Genomic DNA, 19,133 nt, shown 5'->3' on the forward strand with positions numbered 1-19,133 from the left:
CGTAGCTGATATTTGGCAGACAAGCAAATGTGTTTGTGTATGTGCGTGTAACTACGTGTTCGTGCGTGTGTGTGCGTTCTGGCTTTCCGTAACCCCTCCAGAGATAACGTGAAGATGGAGTTTGTGCCTCTAGAGGAGATGTGGGGGGCATACGACGGTTCTGGGCCAGGGAGGGAGCAAGCGGGCTCTTAGGCCATGCGGGAGGGAGCGTGTAACCACGCGTGGGGTTGGGTCGGGGCGGCGGGGACCCCTGTGAAGCAGCGTCAGGACAGCTAGCGGCTCTGTCTGGGAACACAACGCCTCCATCACCCTCCACGCTGCTGGGCTTCTCTGCCTTTCCCGGGGCAGGAGCAAGGCTCGTCTTCCTCCCTTGGGGATGCCTGGCTGGTTTGTCCCGGGCTTGCTCCACGTGCAGGTGCTGAGGTCTTCCCAGTGTCTCTCTCCTGCAGGGTCACCTCCTCAGGTACATCAGCTTTCCTTGCCTTGTCTCTGGCAGCTTCCCTCTCTCCCTCCCTCCCCTCCTCCAGCTTCTCATCCCTCTTTTCTGCTCGGTCCCCGTGGTGGGGAGCTCTGAGTTGGTCGTTTGGGCTCCTTCGAGGGCTGGGAGCTTCATCAAGCCTGGTGGCACTTCACCCCCCAGCTGGCCTTACTTGTAATCCATCTGAGACCCCTCAAGAGGGAGAAGAGGGCAAGCGGATCTGTTGTCCCGTGCCAAGGAAAGGACTGAGTCCAGGTTGTCCTGCACTTGGGGACAGTTCTCCTGGGTGGCATCTCCAAAGCAGTCGCAGGCAGAACTATTGGCTTCTCTTCTGTCCTAAAGCTCCTCACCCATCTTTCTCCTCATTAGGATTACCTGAGGGCAGAAAACCCCAAACTTTGATGCTTATGGTTGGGGAAGGTTCTCCAAAAGGATTTGTGGAAGCGGAGATCAAAACTTAGTTTAAAGGGAGCTTTCACTCTTCCTCCCTTGCTTTATGTGCTGCCTTGGTGAGCGTGGTATCAGCTCAAACATCCCTGCCCATCACCTGCTCCCCTTTGTACTTTCAGAAAAAGATATCTTGTAGAGATTAAACGAGGGTCGCTAACAAGAAGGCACGTTGTGTAAGGATGCTCTAGCTTTCCCCTGAAATGCCTCGCATGGTAGCAACAGGCTTCTCTCACACATGACCTCAGGAAATCTAAAAAGGTGCCTCCGGATTTATGCCCTTTCCCCAGAGGTATTCAGATTCAGTCACCCCGTGGCTACGAAACACCTGGTTTTGGGAGCCTCTAATAAACCCATAAACCTGACTAGATCATGCCTCGCCAGCCATTGTGCCGAGGCACTGGAGATCATTCAAATCGCTTTGCTGGCGCTCCCCCAGCCCCACTGAAGTGTAAACCTTTTAGTCTCTTTTTCTGCAGCTCACTAGGACGGGGAAATTTCCCCCGTCGTGCAACAGAGCATTCTCCGCGTGGTGGTCACACCGGGACAGAGACTCCTAGCTTTTCCTTCTCACCCGGGACATGCCCTCAAACTTTTCTCCAACGCGTGGCTCTCAAGCGGGTGTTTCGAACACAGGAACATCCCCTGTCGCTTGCAGCTCTTTTTCTCTCCGTATCTGCGAATGGGTGTTTCTGGCTCCCACGTGGTGCCCGCAGGTCCCCGGCCAACGCAGGAGCCCTGATCCCTGCGGTGACCCCATCCATCTCCCCTGAGAGCTGGGCTGGGGACAGGAGCTGGACAAGGCAGCGTGCAGCTTGGTCCTGTGGGCAGGGAAGCTAATTCTGCTCTGAGTCAGGCTCACCACAACCCACATCACTCGGAGGCCTGTTTTTACATTTTTTTTTTCTTGCATGGATATTAAGGGGATATCCTTGCTCTTGTTTATTCTCCCATCGCGTGTGTCGTGGCCAGAAAGACGGGCTGGGATGTGAGAATGAACCGCTTGCCTTTTTTCAGCCCGCATGTCTTGCATTTCCTGGGCTGATGCTCGGCTTTTTCTGGAGAGTGCCGGCCTTTTGCAACGTTATTGATCCTGAAGCTCCTGGGCATCGCTTCGCTGCTCTTGATCTCTCAGCAGCAGCACACGTTTAGCCCCGTGCCTGCTGTCACCACCGCGGAGGTCAGAGCGGAGCGCAGGGTTCACGTGAAGCTTGCAGCCTGGGAGCACGCGTTTTTGGTGGTGATTAAACTTCCACGGCATCCCTGAATGGGAAAGCCTGCAGTACTTTGAGATGTGCTACTCTTCCTCTGCTTTCCTCCTCCTCTGCTTTCCTCCTCCGCCCTTTCTGTACTTCTCTCCTTCTCCAGACCTGCTTTTTCCCCTCTTCTTGTTTTTTCGCTATGCAGTGGTTTCTGACTTTCCCCTGCACTCACCGAACCTCATTGCTGCTGCTTTCCATCTTTGCGATTTTTTTAGTAAGTCGTTAAGGAGATAACGATGATGCTTCTGTGTTGGAGCTGGGCTTTTCCCGTGCTCCTCCAGTTAGGTTAGTTGGGAACAGGAGAACGAGAAACACTCTTATATCGCGCTGTCTGCTGAGTTGGAAAGACAACCTTGCATCAGTAGGCTCAGCCTACAACTGGAAGGCATCTTGTCTGATTGCAGAGCCTGAAAAGTTTGTGGATTTTTGCTGAACAATCTGCACATCATGTGTCCTGTAAATCCCCTGACATCTGGTTGGCAAGCCGCGGTGTGCATTTTTTTCTAGAAAGTGGCTCTGAAGAACTGAGGGATTTCTGTTTTCATCTTTAATCCAGAAAGCCTTCTGCAAGTTGCATTCACAGCTCTATTTAAGGGAAGACAGAAGTATGAAGCTGCCCACTAAGAGTATTCTAGATTTTTATTTTTTTTTTTAACCAACTGGCTCTGGATCGAGTCCCTTTAAATAAAGGTTTCTGTTCTCTGAGCAGCCTTGTGCCTTACTTGCTCCTGCCATCTCTTCTGTGCTGAAAGTAGCATCACTTCAGAGGCTCCTCAGAGCAAAGGAGCCTTTTTCAAGTGCTCTGGGTTTTTTCCGCACCTTCCCTCAATGGCATGGCATTGTTTGGCTGAAGTGTCCCTTCCTTTCCAGCAACCTTTAATTCATTTTTCTGCAAAGGAGTTGCTTCTGAGGTCACCTCAATTCTCTTCCTGAGGGAAATTCAGGCTATAAAAAGTCAACTTTCTTGTCCTTGTTTTGTTGCAAAAAAACCCGCTTGCACTCTGAAAAAAGTACCCATGCTTTTTGCATGTGGCCCAGATTGTGGGATTCAGCTTGTTCTAACTCATCCGCCGAGAAAACCCAGCCCTGCACACATCCTGCCACGGGCTGCAGAGTGCTGGCGCTGGCTGTGCCTCGCCTCCCAGCGCTTTCTGCTCTCGCAGCCTTTTGGAGAACACAGCCGCTGGCTGCTTCTGCCCCATCCCACGCTGTGGATAGCGGGCGTGCACGGGACTTCCCACATCGCCTCTTGTGCTCTTGTTCTGGCTTCGAGGTCAAACCGCTGCCAGGGAGATGCTCCCCCTCCTGCTGCCATCGGTGCTGTCCCACAAAGACCTCTCCATGCTCCCGCTTCTTCTCCTTCTCCCTCCTTCCCCCCAGCCCTGCAGCTCGAGCAGAGGAGGCAGAGAAGCCCCGCAGGGCGCGGGGTGAGGGAGCAGTTGGTTCCCACCCAGACGAGGCAGTCCCAGGTAAGGACCAGCCTCTTCCCGCAGCGGGGCAGGCTTTTGCCCCTGCAGCACCCGGGCACCGGTGGCGGGGAATTTGGTGTAGCGATCTTTATCAGAGCATCGCGACGATTAGCCGGCGTTGCGTTGCAAGATGCTGTTTACAATTTGAATGCGGAACGCTTAAAATATTAATGGTTTGAAAATGTAATTGGTAGATCTCTTAAGCAGTCAAGGAGCTTGTGTTAAGTGCTAGCAATATGTTTTGCTTTTAACACACCATGCAACGTGTAATGCCTTTCCTTCCCGTTTAGGCTTGCCTGTATTCCCAGTGTCTCCGCACATGAAGAGCCTTTCATCCACCAATGCAAACAGCAAAAGGCAGGCTCAGCCAAGCTGTACTCCAGCCTCGAGGTTGGCTGCCAAACAGCAGAAAATTAAAGAAAGCCGGAAGACAGATGGGCTGTACACAGATGAAGAGGAGGATTTCCAACCTGCATCTCTGCTGCAGAAATACTCCGAGTGTGAGAAGCCATCAGGGAAACGTCAGTGTAAAACAAAACACTTGGCACTGCAGGAGAGGAGAAGGAGGTCATCCCTGACAGGGGATGACACCACAGATATCGAAAATGCTGAAGATAAGGTATCTTTATTTAGACTTAATTGTCCACTAGCACCTCTGAATGCAGAGCCAGCTTGCTTAAAACTACCGCGCTGTCGTGCATGCGGGGTAGCGGTGGTTCCCTTCAGACGTTCCTGCGTATGCTTTGCACATTTTGTATTTCCTTTTCTTAACCTGCCCGTGTCTAAGCTGCTATTGCGGGTATTGAGGAGTCTTGCATCTAAAAGCTGTAGCGGAGCTTTCTTAAAAAATTCAGTGCGAGCGGGGAAATGCAATTCTCTGCTGGCAAAATGCAATCCCCTCGCCGCATTGTAAAAGCAAGGAGGGGAAGGAAAAAAAAAAAGAAACAACCTAAACAGATAATGATTTTGACAGGTTACGGTAATGAGGAAGGTCAGGAAGCGACCGGAGCCCGCTTCGGACTGCGACTCCTCGCCGGCCAAGCCCTACGAGCAGAAGCTGTTCGAGCGCCTGCAGCAGCCCCCCTCGCTGCCGCCCGCCCCCCAGCCCTTGCCGCTGCAGGTGGCCAGCCCCCCGCCGGAGACCACCCCGAGCCGGCCCATGCCTCCCGAGGCTCGCAGGCTGATCGTCAACAAGAACGCGGGCGAGACCCTCCTGCAGCGGGCGGCACGCCTGGGCTACGAGGTGAGGGCCCTGCCTGTGCTCCCGGGGGGCTGCTGTCACCTGGGGGCGTGGGGCGGGTGGCATCCTGCGGGGGCAAGCACGGGGTGAAGTTTTATTAGCAGCCCTCGCTTCTGTTTAAATGTAAACCATCTGCAGGTAGAACCCGTGCCTTTTTTTTTTTTTTTTTAAAGTCAGTACGGTGATCTTTAATGAGCCGTGTCGTTTTTGCCTTTGTTAGTTGCGAGGAGCGTGTAGGTTAGGAGCAGGCTTTTTATTTTTTTCGCTCTTTTCTCCGAGGAGCCGTCGGGTGTGTGACACAGGGTGTAGTGCTTAAAGCGTCCTCTTGCGTGATCGGATGCGTCGTAGGAGCACTCCACGTGTTTTATGCTCGCAGTCTGGAGCTTCTCTGTAGCTGGAACAATGTTGTCTAATGAAACGGCCCCCCTGTTGCTACAAAAATCAGGAACTGATGAATCCGCCAGCTCGGCTGTTTTGAAGCATGCTTTGATTTGGGCAACGCAGGTGTGAGTGTCACTGTCACTCAACTTGGGGTCTTGCAGAGAGACGTTTCATGGCCCAGCGCAGTTCCTGCCCTCGGCGTGGCTGCTGTTGGCCAGGGCGGCGAGCGGAGACCTGTATGACCTCGGTCCTGGGGCTGAGCCCTGGCGGGCTGGTGGCATCAGCCCTGGCACTGCCGGGGGCCTCGGGGACTGGTTGAAGCCTGGAAATTGCCTTCGTGCAGCTGGGGAGCCTGGGCTGGAAGGAAGCCTTCTCCAGCTCTGGAAGGCAGGGCGTGTTGGAAAGCTGGCGCGTGCCCTAAGCTGAGCTTCTTCCAGCTCAGGGCACTTGGGCTGGGAGGAGGAGAAGCAGTTGTTACAACGTTGCTATGGTAATCCTTATCATTTAAATTATTTAAGTTCGACAGATCTAAAATTTCCTATGGATCCCAAACCAAAACGAAGTGTAGCGCGTGCTGCAAGCTGTCGGTGTGCATTTCCTTCCCTTGTCCCTGGGGCAAGCACTCTGGAGCGTAGCAGAGTGCTGCTGTGGGATGCTGGGCGCTTTGTCTTCTGAGGTCAGTGGGAGCTGCCCCAGAGATTTGTGATGGGCCAGGGTCTTGCTCTAGAAGAGGCCGAGGACTCTGCTTTGCTGGTAGCAGGAGCTGGCTGCAGCACCGGCCCGTATCGGGATGGTCGCAGAAAGCGTGCGGATGCCAGGGCTCGTCAAGGTGAAGGTTCAGGAGCCCTTAGGCAACCTTCTGTTCTCGGCAGGCATTTCCGTCATCGTTTGATTAGGGATTTTGATTTTTCTGTCACGAGGGCGGCTGACTTGAACTCACCCAGGAGCGGGAAAAGCCTTGTAGGTGTGAGCCGCGGCTGCTATCGGTGCTGCCCGAGGACTGGGGCACAGAGAAAGTGCAGGGCTGCGGCCCCGAGGCTGCATACAGGCATTATAGCACGTGGTGCTCAGCTCTGCACATCCCATGGTCTCATCAAAACCGAGGCTGCGGGAAAGGTTTGCATTTCCTTCGCTAGGCTTCTGCACCAGGCGCTGCTTTATCAGGATGCGAGCAGCCCATGGCAGTCTATGGTCGCGCTTGAATCCATTACGTTTTCCCCATCTGAAACAAATGACTTGAGATAATAGTAGTCTTAAAACTGTAATTTACTGTTTGCGAAGGGGGAAAAAGGAGGGGGAATTACAGGGAGCATAAAGTATTTTTGGAAAAAAAAATTTACAGAAGGCTCGAGTAATGAATGTGATGCAAGAGGAAACACGGGCTGTCTTTGTGCCGCGTGTTGCTTTTTAGTCTGTGCCTGGACTTGCGAACTTCTCCGGTGGGTTTGGGAATAAATCCCGGTTGGGAAGGCAGCGAAATCAGGGGAATGTGTGGTGTATGATAGGAGTGGGGAAAAGGTGTTTGTTTCGAGGGGGCTGGATGCCTGCAAAGGTGGGTTCCCGCATCTTGCACCGATTCTTGTGGCCATTTGTGATTTGGCTAACGAGCCGCCGGCCACAACAGCGGCGGTGGCGCAGAGCTGGCTGGTGACGTGTGAGCTTGGCTCTTCGGGTTAACCCAGAGTGATTTTCAGACTGCTGGTTGGAATAGAGCACCTGAACAGGCACTAAATCGCCCCGTGGCAGTCTCACGGCCTTTCTCTAACGTTAGCCAGAGGTGCTTGTGAAACCAAAAGCGTGTTTGTGGCACCACATGTTCCCCTGTTCGGCGGCGATGGCTAATTTTTTTGTAAATTGAATAAATCATGTTAAAAAAAAGTTAATGAGGCATTTAATTAATTAACAATGTAGAGTTTTATGGTCTTTATGGTTACATTTTGTGGTTAATGACATTCTTCTTATAGCCTCTTAACGTAGAATTGCCTGACAAAATTAGCGTTTTCGGCCGGTGGTAGGTGTTCTGCCCTAGAACCAGCCTTTGCTTTCCATGAAAACAGATGAAAGGTCTTTTTCTTATTTTGAGCTGCAGAATCTGTTTTAAATGGTAACTGCGTGCTAAAGGCAGCGCTGAATACAGCCGCCGCTTCTGCTACCTATAGCCGTCCGCTAATTTGCCTCGCGGGGTGGTCTGGATTTGCAGGAAAATTTCTTGCCTCTAGGGTATAATTTCACACCGCCCTTTCTCACCGGCTTTGGGAAAGCGCGGGGTGAAGAGCACCCTTCCTGGGCTGCTTTTCGGCTTTCGGGGCAGTGAGTGGGACCACCAGAAGCTGCCGGGTGGCAGAGGCAGGGCCGGTGGGGTGCCAGGCTGAGCGGCCGGGGGTGCGGGATGGGGCGGCGGGGGGGGATGCTCTCGCGCCCGGGACGGCAGCTCGCTGGCTCGCCGCTCTCCTCCTTCGCCTGGTTGGTGAGGGCCTGCTAAAAGAACAGCTTCATGCTGTATCCTGGATACCAGTCCTCGGGTCAGGGATACCGAGAGCACGGATGATTGCGGGCTTTCCGGTAGATTTGGAAACTGGAGGGATAAATACGTCGCGCCCGGCGGTTGTTTTGTCCTCCTGTTCTGACAAAGCAAACGCCCCCCACCCCACCCCACGCCGTACCCCGTAATCCCTGAGAGCAGCAAATGTAAAATTAATGGCTTAATCTTGCCATGGGGGCTGCCTTGTATGTACAGCATCACTTAGAAATGTGTGTGTATGTTTTTTGTTTTTTATTTTTTATTTTTCATCTGACACAAATTGAGGAAGACTCGCACCATCCTAAATTTTTGGTTGAGTGATGGAGCAGTCATTGTTTCGAGGCCACGCGATGGCATAGAGCTCTGAGCCTGGCCCAGGCTCTCAACCATGGTGTATTTGACTGCAAGATGAATTGCGTTAAATTCACATGGCTTCCCACAGCGCCGGGTTAGTTATTGGAACCTGGCGCCTGACTCTGGTTCTGCATGCAGAAAATCAGTGTGGGTGAAAATGGGATTTCCCTGATCTTGATAGAGCCGGGCTTTTTTTTTTTTGTTGTTTTCCAACAGCAAACTGTCCTTTGTGTGTCTTAAATGTGTTTTGTTTCGGATCATGTGCTTTCTTTTTCTTTTTAAAAGCAAACTGACGTGGGCCGTGCTGCCGTTGCGCGTGCAGCATCCTGCGCCCAGAAATGCAGATGTAAGAGCAAAAACCTTTCTGCCGCTTTCACGTGTGGAAGCTTTGAGAAGCGGCAGCTGTGAGCCCTGCCTGGGAAATCTGCACGTCCCCGGGCTCCTGCGGCGATGGGAAAACCTCTCCACGGGACGCGGGGCTCTCGGTGCCGCGTTGCACAGCCTTGTCTGCTCCTGACAATCGTGGTGCCTCCTGTACAAATACAGCTTTGAACGCCTTCCCCTTTGTCCTTTTTTTTTTTTTTTTGGCTGACCTGTCTCTAAGGGGGTACTTAGGCATACTGTAGGGAGTCTGTGTTTTGCCTCCTGTCCCCCAGCCCCCCTTTTCCTTAGAGAAGAGAAACCCGTGCAGCAGCTCAGCCGTAACAAATAACTTGATGTATGTTTTTCCTCCTCTCCTATTTCCAGGAAGTGGTTCTGTATTGTTTGGAAAACAAGGTCTGTGATGTAAACCATCGTGACAATGCGGGTTATTGTGCCCTGCATGAGGCCTGTGCCAGAGGCTGGCTGAGCATCGTGCGACATCTCCTCGAGTACGGGGCTGACGTGAACTGCAGTGCACAGGACGGAACCAGGTTAGTAATGCCCGGCACCACGGGGCTGCCATGTGGGGTTTCTTTTGGGATGGGACGGCAACGCAGGGAAGTACCCCTTCCCTCTCCCCTCTATCTCCTTCCCGTGTACCCCCAAACCTGCATGAAGCCCCCCAGGGGTAACGCTGCCTCCCTGTCGCTGGGACAGGGTGATGGGGTGGTGGGGGGCACATCGTTGTGACTCCACTTCAATGTGAGGTGCTTGGTTTTTTTTTTTTTGTTTTTCCCCTGGGAATTTTAACAAGTTTTGCTTTTTTTTAAGAGTTTGTGAAATCCCCAGCTGCAGGGCAGGAAGGAATGATACTTGAGCTGCAGCCCTATTTGTATGCGCTCCAGGTCCTTTGAGTTGTGCCAAAAGAGTGGTCTTTGCCTTGTTAGTAGTGTTACTTTTAAGAGCACTTCAGGCTTTTACAGTGATTGGGCGTGCAAGTCCTATATGTGCTTTATAAAAGTATTGTTTTGCTTAGCTGTTAAACTCTATCTGCGCATTGCATATTTTCGACTGATTTTTTTTTCTTAAGCCAACGTTGGCTTTTTTCTCCTTCACAGAAGGGGTGCTCACAGAATACTGAGCTTGTGGGTTTTCTCTTTTTTTGGTTTGTAGATGTAGAAGTTGTGGCTCCACTTCTTTTTTAAGCTCCTTGTGCATCTCCTAATGAAGTCTTTATCCAATTCCTAAGTCCGTCTTTGACCACCTCTGCGGGGCTGACCTTGGGATAACTTTTCCCCCGAATATGCAGGACTTTGTCCGACCTATTCCTTTTGGGGACAGGTCGCTTTGTATTCCGCCAGGCTCCTGCAGCTTGTTATCTTAAATGGTTTATCGCATTCACTATCACCATCCCAATAGCCAGGGAGGTAAAATCAGCATGACTAAGGGTCTGCCTCTTTTGTTTTTAAGCTCTTTATGCCTTTACTGGGGAGGGGAGGAGACAGGAGAGCAGAAGCTGGGCTGCCGTTAAACAAATCCCAAATGATGTTCGCCTCACTCACAGGAATAGCCTAGATAGAAAAACAGCCCCAGAAACAGGCAGTCTCTGTCACCTGCGAGCACACGGTCCACTTTTGGTTTCAGTTCACAGATGGGAGTTGATTTTCCAGGAAGAAACTTGGCTTGTGCACTCTGGGAAGTTGTTGTGGGGAAAATGCGCCTTGGAAACGAAAGTAATAGCGGTCCGATCCTAGATGGCGGTGTCAGAGCTCGGCTTGCGTTTCCCTTTGCTTCCTGGTGGCAGACTTAAATCTTTTTTTGAAAAGCTGCCCAGCAGACAGCGTGAATCCAAAACACATCTCAGGTGCAGATGAAGGTTGGTAGAGCTGCCCACAGTCTAGCAGGGCGGAGAGCAGAAGCTTCTGTAGGGAGTACGTGAGCAGCGTTGTCCCCTGCCTTTTGGTAGGGCCAGACTTGTCCTTCTCCGTGGAGAAAGCCCCAGTGTTCCTGAGACAAATCCCATTCTGATCCTGAAGCCTCAGTCAGTTTTTGTCCTTTAACTTTGGGGAGGAAGGAAGTGTCAGTCTTCCTCAACTTTTTTGCTTTTTAAAATTCAAATTCCTGAAAATGTTTCCCCCTTGGAAGGATATTTTTTTCAAATCTCTGGTGAACTTACTCAGCATAGTGTTCAGGCGGCTACGTGAGCCCATACAGACCAGACCCCCGGTATAGCTGCACTTGCTGGATTTGTCAGCGTGTCCTCAAGTTTGGGTCTGGGCTGCTGCCTGCCTGCTGCCTCTGCGTTGACTTTTGGGGGCTCTGAAAAGTTGTGACACGCGAGGATGTTGCTTCGGCCTGAGCAAGATGTCTGTACCAACGGGAAGGGTGTAGGGCAGCTGTGCAGTTTGTGTGCCACCTTGTAACCCTGCAGGCGGTGCTGCTCGTGCCCTGATGGTCGTGGCCTTTCTGCACATGTGCAGCCTTTGGAAATGAAGCAGAGCACTGGGCCGAAGATCCCCTCTCGCTCCCTTTTCCTTGTCTTTTCCTTTTGTTTAGCCACACAGCTAGTCAGTCCGGTGTTCAAAAGGCAGGCTTCATTTCTGGTACTCTCAGAAATCCCAGTGAAATCAAAAACTAAGGCAGGAGATATGGGTGCTGTGCCTCCCTGCTCTGGGGCTCTGCCTGCCCACCTGCTGCCTGCAGGCACCGTGTCCCGCGTGTCCCTCTGTCCCCAGGCACAGCGCAGCTGGCCCCAGGGGCTCCGTGCAGCGATCTTCATCATTTTTCCCTTTTTCCCCCATAAACTGCATGCTGGTGGTAGCTTTCTGTATGCCGAGCCTTGTCAGCAGACCCTGGCAGCACCCTGAATACACAAGCACGCTGCTGCTGAACGAGTGGCCCATCAAAGATTATTGTAGAACCAGGCGAGATCTTTAAGACCCGTCTCAAAGGTGCTGCAGCCACTAAGGGCTCTTAATCGCCTTACCTATAAATAATAACAGGCCGTACTTAAGAGGTGACCGCTCTGCTTCCCCGACAGGGCCCTGCTAAGTGCAGTAGCGCTCACCACGCGGTGTAAGGCCAACGCCTGACATCAGGGTGGCTGCTGGCGTGTTCGGTCTCCTCCTTCGCCTCGTTTTATCTTTAATAATACAGCCATACGCCAGAAACGCGGGCACCTCCAGCCTGCTGGCGAGGCGCTCCCTCGCCTTGGGCACCGCCAGCCGCTCGCTCCGTTCGCCCTCCGCAGCCAGCCTTGCCTCATCCTTCTCCTGGCGGCTGATGAGCTCAGCCCTTTTATTTGTGGGGAGGACCGTGCCAAGACGGCTCGCTCTCTTCCTACGTCCTTTGGGCTGGTCTTGGCAAGACGATCCCCTCCAGCAGCTAATTGCGTTACAGGAGAGGCAGCCGGTGTGGCCGGCCTCCCGTGACTCGTGCCTCGCCGCTTCTGCGGGGCAGCCTTGCGTGACAGCCCACAGGGAAACAAAAATAAAACCATGAGAGAGACACGGTACTGCCTGGTGAGTCTCGAGGCCTCTCTCTGCAGCATAACAGCCCGTAGGGAGACAAAAATAAAACCATGAGAGAGACACGGTGCTGCCCAGTGAGTCTCGAGGCCTCTCGCTGCAGCAAGGGAAAATTTTGATGGTGCCTGAAAGGCTGAGAGCAAACCCTGACTGGCCTAAATAGTTTATAATTTTGGTGGTGGAATGATAAACCCCCAGTGAAATGTTTCCCTGACTCTGGTAGCGGTAAAAATAGTAGTAAGAATTCGACAGTACACCAGGGAGAGCTGAGATGTGTGTCTGCTGTAGGATATCGCAGCTCTTGAATGTCCCCAGACCCTTTTGGGGCCTTTCGAAGGGTTTGTTTTAAAAACAAGCTGTACTACCGTTAACTGTACCATTAGGGACAGGGAATGTTTATTTCCACGATGCTCAGGGTGGAAAAGATTATATGGGCAAAGGAGCCCAGGAGAGGAACCCCCGGGATCTTTTTCTCACATCTGAGAAAGTTTCCAACTCCAGCAGTCACTTCTGCATCCTACAGAGAGGGTGGTTAAACTCTGCCAAGACTGAAAAACATTCCCTCCTCCGCCTGCCCTGGTGGGAGAAGCAAACACAGGTATCCGTGTCTTTGCACAGTCCTGCTCCTGAACTTGCCGAAGGGCTGTGCTAGCCAGTAAAAGAGTCTGGCAGCACCCTGTTACTGCCTTTTCCCCCCTGCCTTATCTGTGGGGAATCTCTCTATTTTTCCCCCTCCCCAGCAGTATTTTCCTTCCTTCCTTCTATTTATTGTTCTTCCTCCTTCCACATGGCTTTACTGCGCCTTTCCTTCCCGTTGCCTTTGTAAAATCCCCTCTTGTGCCCGGGTCGGGATCCCACTGCTCTGTGGGACAGGGCTGCCTGCCCCCCTGCAGCACCCTGCTGGCCCGGGTGAGCTGTACAGTGGGGAGAGGGGCTCCCCTCCCAGGGCTTTTCTCTTTAATAAACTCGGCCGGCTGTCATTAAACTGAGTGAAACACTGGGCAGCGATTTAGATGCTGTTTTTAATAAGTTAAGGGATCATCTTGAATTCATTACTGCTTCAAAAGCCACTTAGGTAAGTCAGTTAAAAAAAAACAAAAAACAAAAAACAAACACGAAAACCCACAAACCAATAAACCCACAATCCTCCCACCCACCCCCCAACGAAACCAGAAAATCCTAATTCTAAAATAAAATGGAAAACAGCTCACAATTAAAGGCTGCAGCAACGTGAGCGGGGGACGGAAGGCATCCTCGGCGTTTGGAGGCAGCCGTCACTCTCCCCTCTTCCCTGCGCCCCCCTGTCCGTCTTTGGAGGAGTGCCGGGGGGCTGCGGGGTGGCACGAATTGGATCGAGGGCTGCAGAGAGCAGTGTGGGGTTGCTGCTTGTTCGCTGTGCTGGTGTGTGGGGGATAAGCCCCCTCTCTGCAGGGAAGGAGCCCCGTGCTCTCCGGGTGCAGCTCTGTGTGTCAGTGCAGCCTGCGTGTGTTAAAAACAAAGCTGCACGCAGCTTTCCGGCAAGACGGGAGCAAGCGCGAGTGCTTCATGTGTCACAGATGTTAATCGCCCTAAATCACAGCCTCCTTGGAATAAACACACCTGGAACACGCTGCTTTTTAAGGTCTCAGAGCTCTCCTCCCACCAGTGATAGATGGGGAAGCAGCGGCGTGCCTTCCTCTTCTCCCTCCTCCTCACCCCAACCTTCTGCTGTTCCGATCTGCCTCTGCTCTGTCTTCAGCGCCGTGGGCGCCAGCCCGTGCCCAAAAAGCGGTCACGTAGCAGGGATGTTGCTGCAGGTGGCAGGGGGCTCTGCGGGGGGGGGGGGGTCAGCCCTGGGTGCCAGCCAAGGGGCTTGGCAGGGCGGCACACGGAGCTGAAGCTCCCAGGCTCGTTTTCTTGTAATGCTATTCGGCAAGTTTTGCGGGGAGGCAGCATGCGATCCTCGCTGAAGTCCTTCCTTATCTCTCTCGCCTTTCAACACATCTGCTGGAGAGCTTAAAAGTCTTGGGGGGTGGGGGGGGGGGGGGGGGGGGGCAGCATCGCTTTTGCTTGGCAGCCTGAAGGAAGCACCCAGCTGAGTAGCCACGGCTGCTCACCCATGGGTGTTCAGTTCCCTGCTCATCGCCGTCCAGGGGAAAAATGGGGTTTTAACACCTCTTCATTAGTCCGGGGGGTGAGGTGTTCCGCTGCCAGACAACTCCCTGTTACGTACAGCACATTTTAAAGGCAAAAGTTAATGCGATTTGTAATCAGTCATACAGAACTCTAGCCAGGAATTGCAGGCACGTGTATTAATGAGCGATCCTTCCGTAGGTTCACCAAATCTGTGCCTGAGCTTGTATGGGTTGTTGATGCCACATACAATGCCTAACTTCTATGTGGACTAAACTTAAAATACCACATTTTTATATTCGCCAAGTAGAACGGTTGAATTGTGCTGCAAATATATTCACAAGCGCTATTTAAAGAGGATACAGCTCCTAAGTTTAATTCCTAGCAAATTTTCGTAACTTATTTGCGTGTACATAATTTAGAAGCTTTGGGTAACTGATTTATGTGCTTGCCCAGAGGCAGGCTGAATGAGCCCGTACCGCACAACATGCTGTTAAATTGGCAGAGATTTGGAATGGTAGAGTGACTTGCAGCAAAATTATGTTTGTGAGGCTTCACACAAACTCCTGCTTTCTGTTACAGGGGTGTAATTATTTTACTGGCCCTCAAAATATGTAAGGCAATGAATGGATGTAACAGAAATGCCTGCCCTGAGCAGTCTGACTGTGAAAAGACAGGAGGGGAGGGAGGGAGTGATGTGCGAGTAAAACCAACAATGAGACGATTGACAGCTGTATTAATAGTGTTACTCGCTATAAATAACTTTGGTCTGAAATCAGAAGTTTCTTTTTGAACACATTTACATAATGCTTGAGTCAAAGTGTAACATCGCGATTTTTTTTTCTTCATTTTTTTCTTTTTCCTAGACCAATCCACGATGCGGTAGAAAACGATCACTTAGAAATTGTCCGCCTTTTACTCTCTTATGGTGCTGATCCAACGCTCGCGACGTACTCCGGGAGGACCATTGTGAAAATGACCCACAGCGAGCTGATGGAGACCTTCCTCACAGGTGTGTGTCCTTATCCCGCAGGGTGCTGCTGGATGTGGGGTGACGTTTCCCGACCCCCAAAAAGTCCTACTGCCCACCTGGGATGGCTCCTCGCAAAGGAGCCTTGGAGAAGGCTTAGGTAGCTTCCCCCTGTGTGCAAAAACAGTCATGTTTCCTGACATCTTGCTTTCTTTCATGTAGTACTTTTTGCAAGTTTTGCCTCATTTTGTATCTGAAAGGTGCTAAAACTGTGTCAAATGCTCATCTCTTTAAACTCCGTCCATGTTCTAATGTGTTTAGTTTTTTCCCCTGTTAGTTTTGGATAAAGACACTTGCATTCCCTACTACCTTTACCTCTGGAAGTGTTTGTAATACTCACAGTCAATGAGTTTTAAGTACTCGCCCACGCATCAGAACAGAGAACACATAAGTGTATCAGGACTTTGGAAAAGTCCAGTATCTTAGGCTTACAGGTGTCTTGAATCCCAGTATCTTTCATCAACTCAACTGTCAAATCTCCCAACTTACATCTGTAGAAAACACTCCTATCTTCTGAACACATCTGTGTGGAAAACCCTTTTCCATCAGTTTCTTCATGGGCACTGCTTCACCCAGAGTTGGTGTCCAGAGTAGCTGCAGGCTAACAAGCGTGGGACGTCCTACGTTTCACAGAAACAAAGCGCCGCTGTCAGTTACTGAGGCTTGAGGTCGGGGCCGTCCCTGTCAGACCCTGGGTGATTATGTGATGTGATGGGCCGTGATTTGGTGTGGCGGGAGAAGGGATGCAGGGGAGGAGAGAGAGTTCCAGGCATACGTGCGAGGATGGCACATGCACGTTTTTCGTTGTAGCGTGTGCATCTGTAATACGTTGTGGGCGTTTTTGGTGGAAGGTATGAAGTATGCACAGTGAGACTCCGTATGACACACGGTCTGCTAAACTTGCCAGCTTTTTGTTCTCATCAGTATGTTTTCGTTGTTGTTTTTTCCTCTCCAGAGTATTTAACTGACCTGCAGGGTCGAAGTGTTGATGACCCTGGTTTGTACTGGGATTTCTATGGCAGCTCTGTGTGCGGTGAGCAAATGTTACCCTTTTTTTCTTTGCATGTGGAGACTTTCAAAACACGCAGCACGTGGGGGCGGGGGCTGGCTTGTTTTTGTGGTGGAGGAAGTTAGGAAGGAAGCAAACTGATTTTATTTACAGATTATATTATTGGAAGAAAAAGCAGGACCTGCAACGGTCTTTTAAACGCTGACTTGGCCTTTTTATTCAATTTTATTTTAGATCCGAAAGATGAATCTGGATTCGACATCTTGGCAAACCCCCCTGGCCCAGGTGATGAAGATGAAGATGGCTTTAGCGATGTGTTTGAATTTGAGTTTTCAGATGAACTTCCCTTGCCCTGTTACAACATTCAAGTGTGTCTCTCTCAGGGGTAAGAACAAGTGCAGGTTTTGGGGTGAAAATAGCTGAAACGACCTGCTTGGGACGGCAGCAGTTTGTATCTGTGGGAAATGTGTTTACGTTATCTAACGTGAATGAGATGGCAATGCCATAACTGTTGGGCTTTTCTGAAATAAGATAATAGAGGGCGAAAGGGGGAAGAGCTGCCTTGTGGGGACTCTGTTTGGAGTGCTGTGCTCCGTGGCAGAGTGAATGATGTTTGAGCACAGATTCCTTCCCTCATCTCAGCCAGACACCTTGGTATAATAACATCCCCAAACACAAGTGCTTCTGGCACTTTAACTTGGCTATGATGCTGGAAAGGTGTTCTTAATTTTATTTAGCAGGCATTTCTGTTATGCTGAACGGACGTGCTTTTGTAGGTGACAAAACCACACCGTTAGTGCTGTTCTAGATGCTGCAGCAAAACTGGTTCAAACCCCAAATCAGATCAAACAAATAAACACCTTACAGCAGATACTACAATAATAATAAGCAAGGACCTGAAACGTTTGATTCTATATTGTATTGAAGATATAAATTAGCTTAGTAAAAAGCTACCGTTTGTCATTCACACCAGTTTTGATGACAGCTGCGGGAGAAGACAATTTTAAATACTAATCGCACGGGAGGGCAGGTTTTAGCATATATTCAGTATTTGGATGATTGATGTAACTCAGGTTTTCTGAGTTGGACAATTGGAAAGAAATTCCATTTCTGAAATGGACAACTGGAAAGGTTAAATTAAAGAATTGTCTTCTTAATCTGAAAAACAACCCTTCGACGACTTATATTTAATACCGACATCTGCCAAAGTCAGAGATGCTGAAGTTTAGGTTATAACTGTTTGCCAGCTCCTGATTTGCTGCATGATAGTCAGGCTCAGCCCAACGAAGCTTTAGACATTGGTGTGGCAGCTGGCACATGTGTGCACTCACAAGCCGTGTTTTTTTGGGTTCCAGCGTTTGTATCTGCGGTGTTTGAGCCCCTGGGCAATGCCCTTGGTTTTGAGGGGGTCATTTGTGTGGGGCGGGCAAGAGGGCTCTGTCACACGGCGGTGGGGTGGTGGAGGGTCAAGGAGCCCATGGCTTAATGTCGGTTGTTGGAGCCTTTTTCTCCTTCACCTCCCCAGACCGCGAAACTGGCTCTTGCTCTCCGATGTGGTAAAGAGGCTAAAAATGTCATCTCGCATCTTCCGCTGCAACTTCCCCAATCTGGAAGTCGTCACCATCACAGAGGCAGAGTTTTACAAACAGACTTCTCTCAGCCAGTTGTTCACTTGTGCTACGGACCTTGAAGCGTTTAACCCAGAAAGCAAAGAGCTGTTGGACTTGGTAGAGTTTACAAGCGAACTCAAGACTTTGCTGGGCTCCTCGCTTCACTGGTTGCATCCACACAAGGACCCTCCCTTCGACATCCTTTGCTGAACCATCAGGCCGTTTAATGTACAGTACTATATACAGTTACTTCTTTATGTATATGTGTTCAAATGCAATTGTTTCTGTAAAGAAAGGACACTATTAAATATGAAAATATCTTTCCTTTATATAAGAGATCTGAATTCCAGTTGGATGGATTTTGGAAGAATTTTTTTTTAACTTCAATCAGTTTTTACAAAATTGTTATATAATGTTTCTTTAAATGCACACAGGCTTTGGGATAAGTTTGTTATTACTTGGAACACATTTTTTTTTTAGAGAATACACCCACACATTGACTTTGTTTCATACAAAGCACTGATTACACAGAACATACTTTTTATAGGTGATGTGATCAAAGTCATGTGGCTTGTTTGGGAGATAGGATTTTGGGAAGGCACTTGGTGATATTATTTTTGTTTTTTTGTTTACAGAATTACCTGCTTTGGCCAGGTAAGCACTATTGAATATAATTCAATAGTTTGTAATATAAATTAAACCATATCCATACACATCAACTAATTGTAAGAACTTTTATATCCTAATTTAAAAGCTGTGAAATTTAGTTTTCACACATCAAACCGGATTGTTTATATATGTTTAAACATTTTATGCTCTTTATTTAAAGAAGACGTTGAACTATTTTTTCTGTACCTTGTAAAATATTGAAAAACTAACATATGTTGAAGTTGCTTGAAACTGTACATAAACTAAATTTTCTGAATTGTGTGTTTATGTTTGAGATCTGTGTTTTAACTTTGTAAGTAAATCTCCTGCCTTTGTATTTATATTTTACAAAAATTTTCTTAAAGGCAATAAAACTGTTGAGAAATGAAGATGCTAAAGTGACTCCCGTTAATTCCGTGCATGATTGTGAAATGAGCTCGGACTTATTAATGTTTATGAAAGGAGGCTCTGCGCACATCTCCTGCAGCAGAGCAGATCAGAGCTGGCACAGGTGCTGGAGAGCGAGCGGTTCGTGAATCTGAGGTGGAATCTAAACTGGCTTTCTAAATTCAAGGTTACAAGAAAACATTGGGAGCCCTTTATGGGACAGAGGCTTAAAAGCAGTATTCACAATACTTTCTGCATCGCCATTCAGTTAAAGAATTGTGAATAGGTTCAATTA

General features: G+C 49.9%; 1 protein-coding gene across 10 annotated transcripts in view; it reads left to right on the plus strand.

Annotated features, from left to right (window-relative positions):
• The window catches only part of BCOR (BCL6 corepressor), a 73,408-nt gene extending 54,568 nt beyond the window's left edge, over nt 1–18,840 (plus strand). For all 10 annotated transcript variants that reach the window (XM_080575485.1, XM_080575488.1, XM_080575484.1 and 7 more), the window contains 7 exons: nt 3,947–4,275; nt 4,630–4,899; nt 8,900–9,066; nt 15,021–15,166; nt 16,140–16,217; nt 16,428–16,578; nt 17,719–18,840. In XM_080575485.1, the coding sequence (XP_080431611.1) occupies nt 3,947–4,275; nt 4,630–4,899; nt 8,900–9,066; nt 15,021–15,166; nt 16,140–16,217; nt 16,428–16,578; nt 17,719–18,013 (1,436 nt within the window). In that variant the 3' untranslated portion in view covers nt 18,014–18,840. The remainder of the gene's footprint in view (nt 1–3,946; nt 4,276–4,629; nt 4,900–8,899; nt 9,067–15,020; nt 15,167–16,139; nt 16,218–16,427; nt 16,579–17,718) is intronic.
• Nucleotides 18,841–19,133: the final 293 nt, after the last annotated feature.

The sequence above is a fragment of the Anser brachyrhynchus genome (assembly GCF_964034855.1).
Source record: "Anser brachyrhynchus genome assembly, chromosome: 1".
Taxonomy (NCBI): Eukaryota; Metazoa; Chordata; class Aves; order Anseriformes; family Anatidae; genus Anser; species Anser brachyrhynchus.